The 15,643-nt window shown below is 37.5% G+C and overlaps 1 protein-coding gene across 1 annotated transcript in view; it reads right to left on the bottom strand.

The window, feature by feature from the left end:
• VCAN (versican) overlaps positions 1 to 15,643 on the bottom strand; it is a 113,522-nt gene that overhangs the window by 49,017 nt on the left and 48,862 nt on the right. The window contains exon 7 of the mRNA XM_086770269.1: positions 7,352 to 10,543. Coding sequence (XP_086626395.1) covers positions 7,352 to 10,543 — 3,192 coding nt within the window. The remainder of the gene's footprint in view (positions 1 to 7,351; positions 10,544 to 15,643) is intronic.

Genomic DNA, 15,643 nt, shown 5'->3' with positions numbered 1-15,643 from the left:
ATGTAAAATACAGCCCATCTCTTCTGCAATAGAATTTCTTAAGACTTTCTCCACATATAAAAAAAAAAAAACCTTCTAAAAGGATTCCTCTCCTTCACAACAAAAGTATGAAAAACTACACTGTACCTATGAATAAAATTCCTTCATTTCTCTCATGAATAAACAAAGAGCTATAAGAAAGCTGGAAATGTGTAATCCCTATGTCTAGATCTGAGACGTTTCCTTGGAAACAATGCAAAAACAGCAGGGAATGTGTAGGCATCCTCTGAACAGTATTTAATATGAGGGCACTGTTCCTTGTATCTATGGAAGTCTATAAAGGAATGTGGAAAAAAAAAAAAAGAAATTATTGTTCTATAATAAGTCTTCAGGAAGAGCCAGCAATAGTAGCCTAAAGATTGCTTATTAGTTCACAGTCATAGCTTCTCATGAAACTTTCTAAGTATCAAGTTTCAGCTCTGTTGGATATGGGGTTGGTTTGTTTTTTTTCCTTTGTTTTGGAAAAAGGAGCAGTGAACAAAAAGCTTGAATTTATTACAATTACTTGTTTATTAGAGCCTGCTTTCATACAGGGCATCATTGTTGTTGGATTTTAAGTACGATTTATACCTGATGGTATAAATGTGGTACCTCCATAGCACCAATACAACATGACTATTCTAATATAGAAAGATTCTAACTAGTTTACTTAAGAAACAGGTCTATCAGTTTGGGTTAAATAGGTGACATAAATTTGTTCTGAAGAAAAAAATCACCTAATTATAGAATAAACTAGAAGCTGTAAATGTTATGAAGACATTTTGATAACCTACCACCCTCACGTCCCCGTAACAATTCTGCTCTCAGTCACCTCACTGGAATTACTGTGGTGTAATTACACTGGGGAAGATGATACCAGAATCTGGCCCATGTTACTTAGCATTTAACACTTCAGTTACTCTAGACAAAATGAGAATTTACCTGTCTCTGTGCCAGGTTTTATGAATAACATAGGGAGTTCAGGGCATGAAAATGACTTGACTAGCCATCGGACACTGACAAAGTTGTTTCATTTGGAAATGTGTTTCAAAACCACTAAGTGTTTTTCTTTCTTAGCTGAAAACATAAGCCCAGGGCTCAAAACAAAACACTACCAGGAAAGACCACATTACTAATTAAAACACTGAAATAAGACCACGTCCATTGACTGCAACATGCTCAGAGCAGCAGGGAATGTGGTCTTTCTCCAGGGTTGATGAGGAGCAGCAGCTGCCATGGTCTTAATGTCAGCTGGAACATTACAGTTAATAAAGAGACAAGCCCAGTCCTCTATTAAATAAACAGAAGGTTTTGCACTTAATAAGATGAGAAGTTGGTTCAGCCTACATGAGGCCACTTTTACTATAGCTTCAACATCACCAGAAATTAACTCAGGTCAGTCTAGGTGCACAATATCAATAAACCACGGCCACAGAACACCACATCCAAAAGCATAACAAGTTGAAATGTACTTCTAAATTAAATGGTACTTTGCTCACCACAATGTTTAGGTAAATTTGGAAATCTTCTTCTCTTAAATGCATGACAGCATTTAAGAGAAGATTAATCAATAATTAAGCATTTGTTAAGAAAGCTGAACGGCTTGCAGAAGCAGGGAAGTCCTATTCATACACAACCACTTGGGCCTGTTATCAGTCACTGCATAAAGTAGTAGAATGCAGTGATAGCATCTTTCCTTTACCATAAACTGTGATTTGAAACAGGTCCTACAAATAAACAATAGGCTTCTGTAGTATATACTTTCCATTTGAGGAAAAATAAATGGTGCTTTCAGCACTTAAAAGACACGGTCTCCTCACTCCCAGCAGAAGTCCCTCTAACACAATAATTAATACACATAATTGTTAAGAAATATATCAAAAATTGCACAAAGCGCACATGTGTATACTACAAGGAACAGTGTCCGGATAGATATTTGCCAGTGGGCACAAATAAAATAACTTATAACAATGTGGGTATAGGCGCAGACAGACACAAGACTACATTCTACATGCTTTAAGATGGCTCTGTTTCAACTGAGGTGCTGCCTGTCAATGGTGTTGGGAAGCATGCTGCTCCTGCACCTCCACATCATCATCTGATCTGGTCATACCACCATCCGGACACCCACAGCCTCCGAAACACAGCCAGCGTCTTTCCTCCCAGCATGCTCCCAGCGCATTTCTACTCTCCCACGCACACATTGCCCTCAGAAGTTAGCAAAATGAAGGCTGAAAGGGGACATGGTTATTCTTTATAACTGAACAGAGAAATAAAAGTATCAAGGGATAAGTGTCAGGAAGAAAAAAGACCTATTCAAGCTAAAGACAATGCTGGCAAGAATAAACACGGGTATAAACTGGCCAAGAAGCAATTCAGGCTAGATATTAGAATCACACTTAAAGAGAGCCATGACAATCTGGGACAGCCCTCCAGAAGGAGCTGTGAAGACAACAGGAATAAATGAATTTTAAGACAAGGCCTAAAACCGACCTGAAAAGACTCTATTCTGCTTTCTTTGTTAAGGTTTATGATTATGACTCATTACCATTCTGCATTTAATTCAAATTTCACGTGCCCTTTTACACTGCTAAGACAGAAATATGCATGTCAGAGAATTACATGTTGAAACACAAAGGTTTGTAACCTCTTTCCATAAAATTCCACGTCTACAAAGCACAAGTTCTTGCAACTTCATTCTGTTCAAAGCTGGAGGGGACAAGAAACCAGACAGAGCTGGTGTGAGTCCCAGGGTCCAATAAGCACTTTGAAACATATTCACTAAGTAAAGACTTTTAAATGTCTCCAAAAAATGCAGGTGTGCAAATTATTCCTGGTACAGACAGGAGTTATGTTTCCAGCATCCCCTCAACCACTGTTAAACAACACCCCCACAAGCATTTTTCAGCTCATAAAAGCTTTATGAGCTGAAAAGTTCCTTCAGGTTTGGGTTTTTTTTTTTTCAGCTACTAATGCATTACCTTCCAGCAACAGCATCAGCCCTCACCACTACAATACGTAGGAGCTATGAGAACATAAAAGGGCACGAGGTGGCAAGATGTTGCGTCTTTGCAGTGAAAGACAAACTCCTCTGTCCTATCTGACGCAAGGGAAAGCTGCTAATGTGATAACACATCACAGTGCAGGGTTATTTTGCTTTCTCGTTTTCACAGCGCGGTCATGATCCCAAGGGAACAGCCTGTTGTTCCACTCAAGTGAATGAAGTCCTAAGTTTCTTCCATTATGAAACATGTGCATGGTGCTTTTTGTAGCATAAAAAGGGATGTTTCCCCATGCACAAATATATTTTCCTCATTAATTGGAACACCTGCCCTAGATCTGCCCATGTGCCATAGGCTGTCAGAAAAACCTCATTAATTTGTGCACCTGCCTCACACTCGCTCACGTGGAAGTATATGGATTTTTTGTGCAACACATTTTCCCAATGAAAACTGCTGTATTCTTCTACAAATAAGCTGCTTAATCCATTCAGTGGTGTGTTCCTTCTTATCAGCACTAAATCAGTGCATTTTCCAAAATTTAAGCTAATGAGTTTGACCTTCCACCAGGCCTCCAAATTACTTCTGTTTCCATGGGTAAATATTTTAATCTAAAAGCAAATGTAACTTCCTTTATGAAAGTTTTAATGGATTGCAAATATGCATTTTAAAAGCTAGGAGTATAATTATTCACATCTTGGATGGCATAAGAATAGAAGCCCTCTAGGAGAAACTTTTTCTAGTCCAATAAATTTAAGGGCTTACTGTATTAAAAAATTGCAAATATTTAATATCAACTTTCAGTTTTGTACTAGTTAGTACCAAGGGGGCTGTGTGTGTCTAAGACAGGCTAAGATCTTTGCCACTATATTTAACTGAATTTACCCCAGTCAACATTCAACATCTTTCAAGTGCAGCTTGAGTATACAATAATAGTGAAAAATAATATCGCCCACATTCCATACATCCATAACACATTCCACACATTGACAGCACATTCCAGCCAAAGACTTCAAAGCGCTTCAGTAAAGTTGGTCCCAGTTTAGCGAGGGCTTGAGACTGAGAAGAAAGAAGGAAGAAATCCTTCCCACTTCTCCTTCTACCAATGCATGGCCAGAGGTGAGATCACCAGACCCAGAGCAGCAAGGGGCTGCTCTCCACGCTTCACCAGGACATAGGACAGCCACCGATCGCAAAAGGACTTCTATGCTGCAAGGGATACACTCTGTCCTGCTTCCTGGGAGCTGCTAGAAATGTCTGCATCTCTCAAAACTCCATTAATTTGGCATGACCCTTCTCTTCCACATGGAGTATAAAATATTGCTCATAATAAACAAAGCCTAATACCACCTCCATGGACCACTAAATATTATTATGCCTATGCTACAGATGCTAAATTGTGCTGCAGAGAGTAATATTTAGCTATGTTAGTGTAATAGCACGTTTTTACTGTCATTAACTGATACAGCTGATAGGGAAAAAAACATGGTACCGTATTTCCACTGAGCCCTGCTTCACTATCAAACTGTTGCTTCCGGCAAACGCTGAATAAGGAGGAGGTGAAGAAAGAGGAAAAAAACCCCTTAATCTCATAAATATTCCCAACACTTGTGCATACACAAAAAGGAAAATACTATATTCATTTATACACAATACTTTTTATACAGCAAACCTCATTATCATTCCTATTTGAAACAGCTATTATTTGAAGGTCTTTGGTAAGCAAGTTGTCATTTCTTAGGAGGCATTTTTGGACTCCTTACTTGAAAATCATGAAGGGCTTTGCTTATAATTCTCACTGATTATTCTATATAAGAATGCTAAGCTGTATTACCTTGAAAACATGCCAAAGCAAAGGAGGAAAAACTCTTGTTTTATCAGAGAGATGTAATTATGAAAACTGTATTTCTTGTTCCCATTTAGCTGAAAACCAAAAGCCAAAGGTACAGTTTATGTAGTTCCTGTATGACTGAGGATCAATTTTCAAACAAATACTGATAGAATAAGAAGTTGAACTACATCCTAGTGAAAGGCATATGTTAGTAATATTTGCCAAATTCATTCCTCTTCAGCACAAATAAAAGTTTTTGGACTGAGAAACAATGAAGTGAAACTAGGCTTGACAGGATTTTTCAGATTCAGTCTTTCATTTATGGAGAAAGAAAAGAAAACACTAATCAGAATCCTCAGATAGAATAAATCTCTGGCAGCTCTAAGTTAACATGTGGAAACCAGGTACTGTTCTCTCTGAACAGCTAAACGGAGGAATTTCCACAGTCAGATTCTAAAAACAGAAAAATAAAGAAAACTCTTTTTTGACCTTGCACTAGATACACGATAAATCCCTTTATGTTTTAAGAGAATAGAAATATTGTCATATAGAGAATTTCATAATATTTCAAGTAAAAGAATTTTTTTTTTTTCTGTGCTGACAGATGAAATTGTTCCTAAAGGCAGAATTTTAAAGATGTATAGCTTGAACTCTGCTTATAAACACCCCCATACATATGCACATATACACCTGGAAAATGCATACGCAGCTTTAGAAAGTTTGTGAAGTTGCAGAAAGCAAATGCTGAAGAAAGTCTGTCCTAAGGACCTGATCACCTCAGCGAAAGCGAGAGTAGCTATGCATTGATCCGCTGTTCTTTAAATAATCCAGTTTGAACTAATTCCTATTTTAAGGAATCATGGTACCCACACCATTCTGAAAAATGTATAAAATAAGATTCTCCTTGATGTACATGCAGAGAAATCCTGTATCATATACCTTGTGTAGTTTCTGAAGAAAACATCAAGTTTCCATACCCTCCTAAACCATCCTACTTCTTTCACTTGCCTGGAACATACAGCTGCCCAGCACAACCCACTCTCACATATGTGATAAACTGTAGTATAAATCAACAATGGAAGAGGGAAAACTAGTTCACTACTACACAGTTCAACTATTAATTAATAATATGAATTAACCAAATATCCACTGGTACAAAAGTATTTAATATATGGCCTAATTTTAGTCTTCAGCAATTACCCTTCTGTTCTAGCTTACTGGACTTGTCTCATTTAATTGAGACTTTCAGGACACTGGCAACATCTAAAGCTTCAGACAGACTAATGATGATATACCAGAGAAACAAAATTGTTTAAATTGTTTAAATTTTAAAATAACAGAACTATTATTTTCTGAAATAGAAGTGTAAGCTATCACTTATATGACTTCTGCAGTTTTACGTCTTGTAAATATACATTAGGATCATAAACATAAAGTCTGAAAAGCCCAAAAATGATACGGCACATCGCAAGGAAAGTCCTTCCACCTTTTGATTTTTGAATGTAACTTTACCAAGAACAAACCTGACAAAACCAACCAAAAGACTTCCATAAATTATGAATTCTTTGTTCCTTCAAAAAAAAAAAAAAAAATTATAAAATAATTAAACAGAATGCGACATATAACCTAATAGATAGTTTGAGCTGTATCCTTTTTATCAGTTGTTTTATATTTCATTTTAAAAAATAAGGTTTTCCCAAGACATCTTAAATAATAGTCAGTCGACAGGCTTTTTCAATGTAAAATTGCATAGCCTTCAGCTATTGAATTATGGAGATATATTCATCATAAAACTCAACAGTTCATTGCTACTTCAGGAGTTTCTGTTCTGGATACCCATGGAATCGAAGCTACATACACATGTACAGTACTGTCAGCTAAAAAATTTAACATAATTAAAAATTATGTCAATTTTCACCACAGATTCTGTAAAAAAGATTAAAAAAAAAGTATTATGATATGCTACAAAAACTTGCAAAAACCCTTCCCCCAAATCACAGGAGGTCTGCTTGTGGGTGCAGTACAGTGCCTTGACCTTTTTTAGCTGACTACACCATACATGGCATTGTTAATTGCTACAGACTAATGGAATGTTAAAATAATCCAGTGCTTCATTTAGGACTAGTAATGCATGGAATGGAAGCTGTGAAATTAAAATGCTTGTTTCACAGATAGCTGAAGTTAAATCAGTGACTTGACAACATTATGTAAGAAAACTGGAGTATAGTCATCATGACTTTTTAAGCGTAAATACAAGTTACATATTCATTCTTACATAGAAATTAATCTTACCCCAAATCATAGATATAACACATTTCTGAGGTTTTTTAATGGATAAAAAAATAGACCTACCAATATTTAGTAAGTTGCTGTCTAGATAAAACTTGCACTTTGCATCCTTCAGTGATCCAAGAAACATCTCCAGTATATTCTAAAGTGCACCAGTTTTTTAGGATAAACTGCCCATTCTGATGGACTGCAGGTCTAAAAGGCAAAATCTTACCTGTGTCATTGCCTGTGATTTGAATAACATACAATCTTATGTCATTTCCACTATCAAGGGGTGAAGTAGAAGGAGACACCTCTTGAGGTTGTAAAGCCTCTGTGGCCTCCTTGACTTTGGGTGGTGAAGTAGGTCGTGCTACCGCAGTAGCAGTTGATGCTGTGAAATATTCCTTATCAATTTCTGGTTCTAACATCTTTCCTGTCAGATCGTCATCAGCAGCGGCTTTACTGGGAGAAATAGATTCATCAATTACAATGATGTCATTGCTTGTTACCTCCTCTTCTTCCTCAGGAATGATACGTGGTGCCTTTTGAGTAACAAAAGGTTTGGATGCTGATGTAGGGTGAATTTTTTCTACAGCGCTAATTGAAGGTGTTGTTACATCGCTGAGAATTGTTGCCTTATCCGTTGCATTAGCTGAAAATACAGTAGTTTTGATTTCTTCAAGTTCTGATATTCCTGAGCCTTCCAGAGTTTGGCTTGGAGAAGCTCCCAAAGTCAGATGAGTAATGCTTTGCACAGTAGAATGACCTGTCGGCATTGTATGGGGGGGCAACACAGATTCCCAGCTCACTACCTCACTGTCTTCTTCCCTGGTGGGGGTTCCTCGGCTTCCGTGTGTTTTTGCTTGGGGATCCATTGTTACAGGCATCACTTCAGTGACCTCTTCTTGATCAGTAGCAGTTTCACCTTTCTGAGTGACTATGAGATGCAAGGTCCTGGTGCTAGTTTCATCAGGTCCCAGAACTCTTCCATAATCTGTGAGCTTCACTGCAGGCACTGATACTTCTGTTGCTGGATATGTCTCATCATAAGCTGATCCTGTCTCATCTTGTTTTTCCCAAATAGCTGTTTGAGATGATTCAAATCCTGGTGCTGTCTTTTGTTCATGTATTTGGAGAGATGTCACAGATGAGGCAGACTCCGTGGCAGTATCTGGTTCCTTATCTTGATCTTTTGTGGAGAGTTCCTCTGGGAACACCTCACTATTTTCTGCAGTTGCTTCTGTTTCTTCTGTATGAAAGGTACCATCAAAAGAAGCCTGACCAGTAACTTGCATCTCTCTAGTGACCTCACTCTCTACAGTAACTGGAACTAGGGAATCATCACGTGCTTTCTGCGGAACTGTAATATCTACCTTTGTTACAGCTGCAAATGTAATAGATTCCTTCGTCCCTCCAAAGCCAGCTGATGGTGTTCCTTTTCCATCTTGAAGTGTTGCCAATGACTCCTCTTCAGCTGATGTCACCATGCTTGCCTGGCCTTCCTCTGTCATTGTGTATTTTGAGACCTCCATCTCAGTAGAGACTTCTTCAGTAGGTGTTGCTGTTGATGTCTCAGTAGTCTCTCTTTGTTCCACTTCTGGGGTAGGAATGGATGTTTTCAAAACATACCCTGATGTTTCTTCTCCTTCATGTTCTGTTACCTCCATGACTGTGGGCACAGCAGTTGGTGATACAGTAACACTTGAGGAGATAAAAGACTTTATTGTTGTACTACTTTCATCCACTGACATTTTGGATACTGTGATCATTTCCAAATCCAAAGAGCTGCTTGCATGGAAGACATCTGTAGTATCTTTACTCTGATCAAAATCAGCTGATACGGCTTCTTCATCACTTTTCGTTTCTGCTAGCTCCGTGTTTGTCTCAGTTTCATCTGTAACGGCTGACATCAGAGCTCCTGGATGCTTTGTATACTCTGTCATTTGCCCTGGAGATGATGTAGGTTCCATTCCAGAGATACCATCTTCTGTATCTAAATCATGTATTCTCTTAATATGAGATGACTCTTCTGTCATATACCCCTGATCTTTTTCTGTTGGCAGCCACATGCCAGAAGCTGGAGGAGCCTGTGTGAACGTCTTACTTACAGAACATCCCTCAGATCCTGCTGTAACGCAAGTAGGAATGACGGTTGTGGCATGAGGGATCTCAACATCCATGGTTCTCGTTTCTGGCTCCTTTGTTTTTTCCTGCTCCTCTAAAATGGCTGATCCTTCTGTTTGCTGAGATGACTGGATAGCAGATGTGGAGCCTTCTCCAAAGTTTTGTGGAGAAACAGTACTTCCTGAGAGAGTGATGGCCTCAGATCTTGTTTGATTAACAGTTGATACAGAAAAGGATACATGTATTCCAGATGACACAGTAGGCTGCACATCTCTCAGGTCCTCTCTGCTTCCTTCAGCTGACGCCTCATTATCAAACACCATCGCAGAACTAAATTTAACAAATGGAGTTGACTCATCTGCTGTAGAAAATTGTCCAGTGGGCACCACATGGTCGTCTACGAGTGTCTCTGATGCAGCAGGCACATCTGATTCTGGGACGCTACCAGTAGCCATGCCAGAAACTCTATCAGGCATAACGGTGTACACGCTCTCTCTGCCCTCCCCCTCTGTAGTAACATCATACTGATCAGTGAACAAAGCTTTAGGGATTACAACAGTTGTAAGTTTCTTGTCAGATTTCGCTTCCATAGATTTTTTTGTGGGTTCTTTTGTTGAGTGGGCACCATCATACATATTCTCTTTTGTTAGTGAAACTGAAGTCCCTGTCTTGGGAAACTCTCTCCGAGAAGTTGATAACAAGCTATGTGTAGCTGTCATCATAGGACCCACTTCTATTTGTTCAGTCTGATTATCAGCATCATGTTTTTGTGTATCTCCTGTTTCAATATCTTCCCACGAACCAGTGGAACTCTTAGCTACAGCTGTTCTATCCTGAAAAATTATAGAGGTCAAGAAAGCGTCCTCAATGCTTTCAGACCTACCTTGTTCCTCGGGCAATTCTGCTTCAGAGTAAGTGTGCTCCAGTTCCAAAGCTGCAGATGTGCTCTCTGTTAACCTAGGTGAAACATCATATTCAGTCCTTCCCAGTGTATCATAAGTGCTCATTTCGCCATCTGTGACAGTCTGAGGTAGAAGGGTGGTTAACTTAATGTTCTCCATAAGCACTTCCATTTCCCTTTTTTCCTCAGCCACATCAGTAGTCATTTCTGTATCTTCTTCAGTCGCTAGGGTTGTTTCCTCCAAAGCAGGGACCTCTGTTTTGGTGAAAGCCACTTCAGTAGTTGAAGTCTCAAAAACAGGAGGTTTAAGAGTAACTTTAGCAGATGACGATTTCACACTGTCAGTTTTCAGAGATGTAATCAGCTTAACAGTTGTAGGCTCTGATATGATTTTTTTTCCTTAAAAAAGAAGAAAAGATGTTAAGGAATCATTCAGTCAGAACACAAACAAATGTTACTTTAATTCAGTTTGAATGTTCCAAACAAAAACTAAATGCTACACTGAGAAATAAGTATAAAAGTCAAGGGCTTTAGACAGTTGTTTATCACACAAGAGAGCTGTAAATGGCACAAAATAACAGATTATAAAGCTGCAGAACATCTAACAAAGTCAGATGAAATAAGAGTAGCAGTATTCTTCATATTAACTGTTTATATAATTACGCCTAGAAGTCCTCATATGACAAAAGTACCCATCGGACAGCTAAGTACTGATCAAGGAATATAACAGTTTCTTTCGTGATGTCATGAATGAGTGGTACTGCAAACCTGTGGGTTTTCTTCAAAGCTTACTGTAGCATACAACTTAAATGTATAAAGGGAGTGAAATACCACTTTAGTTTATTTTCAGCACATAATTACAAATTGCAAAATGGAACCCTCACTGGAGTGAGAGCATGCTTAAGCAACAGGAACAAACATGCCACCAGAAAGCACTGTTTTACATTGCTGCAAAAGCTGCTGCCCTGAATTTAAATTATACTAAGAGAAATTTATTATGGGGAAAGGTGAGAACAGTAAACTATAAGATCATAAACTTAATGCTATAATGATCTTAATCTTTGGAAAACACTTCAAAGACAGACATCTGAAACTCCCACATGCACAAAAGTGCTTCTATGGGAGTGCTGAATATAAAAAGGCAAAGTGTTGAACCCTCTGAATGATGGGAAGGGTAAGGGGGTAGCTATGCTGGATTTACAAGCAACATAAAGAAAGATCTTTCCAGTGAAGTAAATTGTGACGTGTTAACAAGTCTTGCGGCCCTATGCCTTGTCCACACCTTCTGCCCCAGATTTCCCACCTATCTGAGGAGGAAATACATGCCAACAACCACAACCCTACAAAGTCTGGCCTCAGATTTTAAACTCCTGAAAAAGGTGAGTTTGTGCCCAGAAAATTGGATTTACTCAGGAAAAGCCCAGAATGGAAATATCTTCCCTTCTACCAGCTATTCCAGGTCAGTAATCTTCAGAAGGACGACGGAAGCAGATAAGTGGAAGATGTGAATGTCTTAAATCAGTGCTGTTAATTGCTAAGTGACTGAGAATCAAAAGCCTTATATGGATGCAACTAAAGAGCAAAATACGGTCCTTTAAATCACACTAAGCATACGAAGAATGCATTAAACAGGCCATATATATGAGAACTAACTGCTAACCAGACAGACACAACTACACATATAGCTTCTTGTAAAAGAAAATATTATTCAGCTTCTAATATAGCAAAGAAGTCTATTCCACTAACATGAAAAAATCAAAACAGTTACAGTATTTTACAATAAAATATTGAAGCCAAAGGATCATTATTATGGCTGTGAGTTAACAGAAGAGATCAGGAAACTTTACTCAGTGTAAGGTATGAATACCAGCTATAAGGGGGAAAAGTGAGTTCTGAGATTGTATTTTCACTGCCTGGCATATGGGCATGAGGAAGTTCTAGATGACAGCGCAGCCTCTGACTGACTTGGGAGTTGCAGGAGCTAATAGTATGAGCAAAGAAGAGGAAGAAAATAAGTGAAAAATTCAGAAAGACTCAACTTAGTTATATATAACTTCAATGACAGTTTATACTCAAGCATATGCAGTATGTATGCACAAACCAGTTATTTTCACACACCCATGTCTAATTAGGTACCCCTTTGATACTTGTGGATATGAATTCCACATGTGTAAGTTAGGGTCACACAAATATTTGTTTAGTTTCACAGACCAGGCTTTGAAAATGTCACCTTTGCAAGAGACCTGTTTGATTTACCATGAAGTCAGCAGGCTTGCCAGATGATGGCTGCCTAGGATTGCTAGAAGAATGGGTAGATTTACAGAGCAGGGAAATGAAAAAGAGCTGATATTTCAGCTTTCCTGAATGAGAAGTGAAAGTGAAAAGGAAATTGTGAGGGTAAGAAAATATGATGTCCCTATGTTTAGAAGTGGTGGTGTTCTTTGCCAGCAGAAAAAGGAATGGATTCTTTTCCCTACCATATGTTAAATCTTTTTGTGGTTTTACAAAGAACACTTAGCTACTTATATACTCTTTTTTTTGGTAGGTTAAAATATTCAGTTGAGCAAGAAAGAGTAAAGTTCTTGAAATCCTACTAAGCAAAGCATAGCCTGAACACAAGTGATTTTTTTTTTTCTTTTGGGGTTCTACAACCTAAAGTGGATGTCTATTAATTTTTTCAATGCTTATGTGAGTCAAGTGTGAGATAGTGCTCACACAATCAACAAATTCTTACAATTTTTTTCCCTCTCTGCTTGCATGAGGATGGTTTAAACCATGGAGTTTCACTTCACAACTAGGGACTGAAGAGTGCACACAAGTAAGCTAGCACTGTCCTCCTTAGTGGTAGTTGGTAACTGTTGAATTTCTACCAAAAAAATCTGCCAGTTTGCCTTAAGAGCTCTTTTTTATGTCAAAATGGAAAAGAGACAGCATAGTCTCGTTATTCTCCCTTCTAATAATAGGATGAGTTTACTTAACGCAGATTGAATTTTTTCTGCAGCCAACATCAAGTACTTATTCAGACCCCAATTACCATATTTTAAGTGACTATCAAGATCATTGTTGAAAGAATACAAAAAAAGTAATACTCTCTAACAAAGCTAGGCAAAAATGAGGGCATGAGAATAGATTTTAGATTCTGTGGAAAAAAAAAAGGTAACTTTATTTCATCACTGTTGGGAAGTTGTGTGCACTTACTCACAACCATTTATGTAGCTTCCCAATTTCCAAGAAATGTTTGTAAGTCCCAAAAGTTCACATATTTATGCCTGAGACACAGTTATTTGTTGTTCATGACTCATTATCTGCTAGTTACTTGATAAAAGTTACATATTTACAAAGTAAACCTGAAAAAACATCAAGCGTATTTGATTCGTTTATATTAATAAGTGAATGAATAAATATTAAATTCATATACTGGGGTAAGAGAAGTACATATTTTTTTAAGAGTTTATCAATAAATAGCCAAATTTCCTCCCATGGAAACTGACACAACATTACCAATGTACAAAGAGTTGGTTAAAATCAGCTACAGGGCCTCTAAAACTGCTTTGTCATAAATATGATATATAAGGCTTTTCATACAGATCATTCAGGTTTGCAAACTTATTTGAGTGGATAAAAAAAAAAAACATGTTTCTTCAAGGAGAAATCTATAGTGTTTTTTTTTTTCTTCTTTTACACGGGAAAACAAAAAACCAAAGAGAAGGTTGCTTTTCTAATAGACTAAGCATCAGTTTGAACTGTCGTGCACTCCACCCAGATGTTTTGCATTACTGTACTCCTTGCATCATGCATGCAATATGCTATCTCCTTTGTCCTTCTTCTGATTCAAGACATGAGGCAGATTTTCCTAATAAAATTCATGAACATATTAGCAGCAAGAAAGCAAATTATCTCACCAACAGCTGCTCATATAAAAGACTATCTTGTCGGCTTTTAATCAATTCCTTTTATATTGAACAACCTGTATTAAGTTGATTTTGGATGGAGTATATGACTTTGCAGAAATACTATATTTTTTTAACTCTCTGTTTATTTATTTTATGTTTTCACTGTATAGCATTTTCTTCCTCTTCTCTCTCACCATTGTTTAAACAAGGATTCAAAATAATGGAGTAATATTAAAACTTAATATTCTTTCAAGGAAATCACACTACGAACTTTAGACATGGTTTAACTTTGCAGTTACCAGATAAGGATTTTAATATGTTCTGTGCTGTTTAATAATAATTTCAGGATATCTGAGTCTACTTTCTGGAGGAGAAAATGCTTATTTTAAAGATTATATATATTACATATATTGTAAATTTTATATATGCATTTTCAGCATAACTAGTGCCACAAAAACTTTAACCGTGTGTCTAATTTGAACCACTTGAGCAGTTTCTCTCCACTCAAAAATATTGCTTATGTATTTACACTTAGGTATGTACTTAAGAACCTGGAAAAACATAGACCCTACAGATAGAAAAATAAATTGCCGTGAGTCATTGCCAACAGTCAAAACAACAAAAAATTTTTTAAAGTCAGAACAAAACCTGGAAATAGTTCTTCGTGTGAATAACAGCCAAAATAAATTATTCCAATATATCAGTAACGTTGAGACAGTCAAAATTAATGGTCTGACACCTTCCAACTCACTTAGAGCATGATGCTTATGCACAGAGGTGATTTTGCTTAATTTTAACAGATTTTTGTATGTTAATTGCTGCTTTATTAAGTTTGTTCTGTTTCTGTCCCTTCCCCGCTATCAACTGTGGGAGAGAGGACAATCCTGAATGTTCCCTTGACTCCAAGAGTTATGCCAGCTGGAGTTTAAATTACTGGCAGAACCTTCCAAACTGGACAAGTCTAAGAGTAAGAACAGATCAAAACAATAAAAATTTGTGCTCTAGGTTACAGACTGAACCAGAAATCTCTCATTATTACACTTGACTCAGTACCCACTCATTCACTTAGTTCAGGAAGCAGAAAGGTGGACAGGGGATGTGGAGTTTTGTTCATTATTTGAGTCGTGGTAGCATAAGGATGATTCAAAATCTGATACTGCAGCTATAAGAGTTTCTTTGTAACTCCAAGTGTATACTCCCACTTACCTACACTGTGTTTTGACGTCAAAACACAAGCCAAATGTAATGAGAAAAATAATTTACAAATCTAAATGCAGTAACCATTCTGACTTACAAAATATGTGCAATATCAGAGAAAATGAATGAGATTCTTAAAAAAAAAAAAGTTAAAAGCTATTAGTCTATCTTATTTGTGAGGTAAATCTTAAAAACATAATGAAAGGTCATGCATCCTCTTCACACCATTGCCCAAAGTTCTTTCCTTCCAGCAAAGAAAAAAAAATAGTAGAGGCAGCACCTCTATTAGTTCTGTGAACACAAACCCTCTTAAGCAAAACCACTTGCTATTTCAGAACTTCTGAAGTCAGATGGTTAAAGCGGGAAGGATTTGTTATCTCCTGGTTTCCCCACATGCAAGTGTAGTTCT

The sequence above is a fragment of the Chlamydotis macqueenii genome, chromosome Z (assembly GCF_036417535.1).
Source record: "Chlamydotis macqueenii isolate bChlMac1 chromosome Z, bChlMac1.mat, whole genome shotgun sequence".
Lineage (NCBI taxonomy): Eukaryota > Metazoa > Chordata > Aves > Otidiformes > Otididae > Chlamydotis > Chlamydotis macqueenii.
The sequence above is the reverse complement of the archived record's forward strand: the minus strand, read 5'-3'. Positions and strand labels throughout refer to the sequence as shown.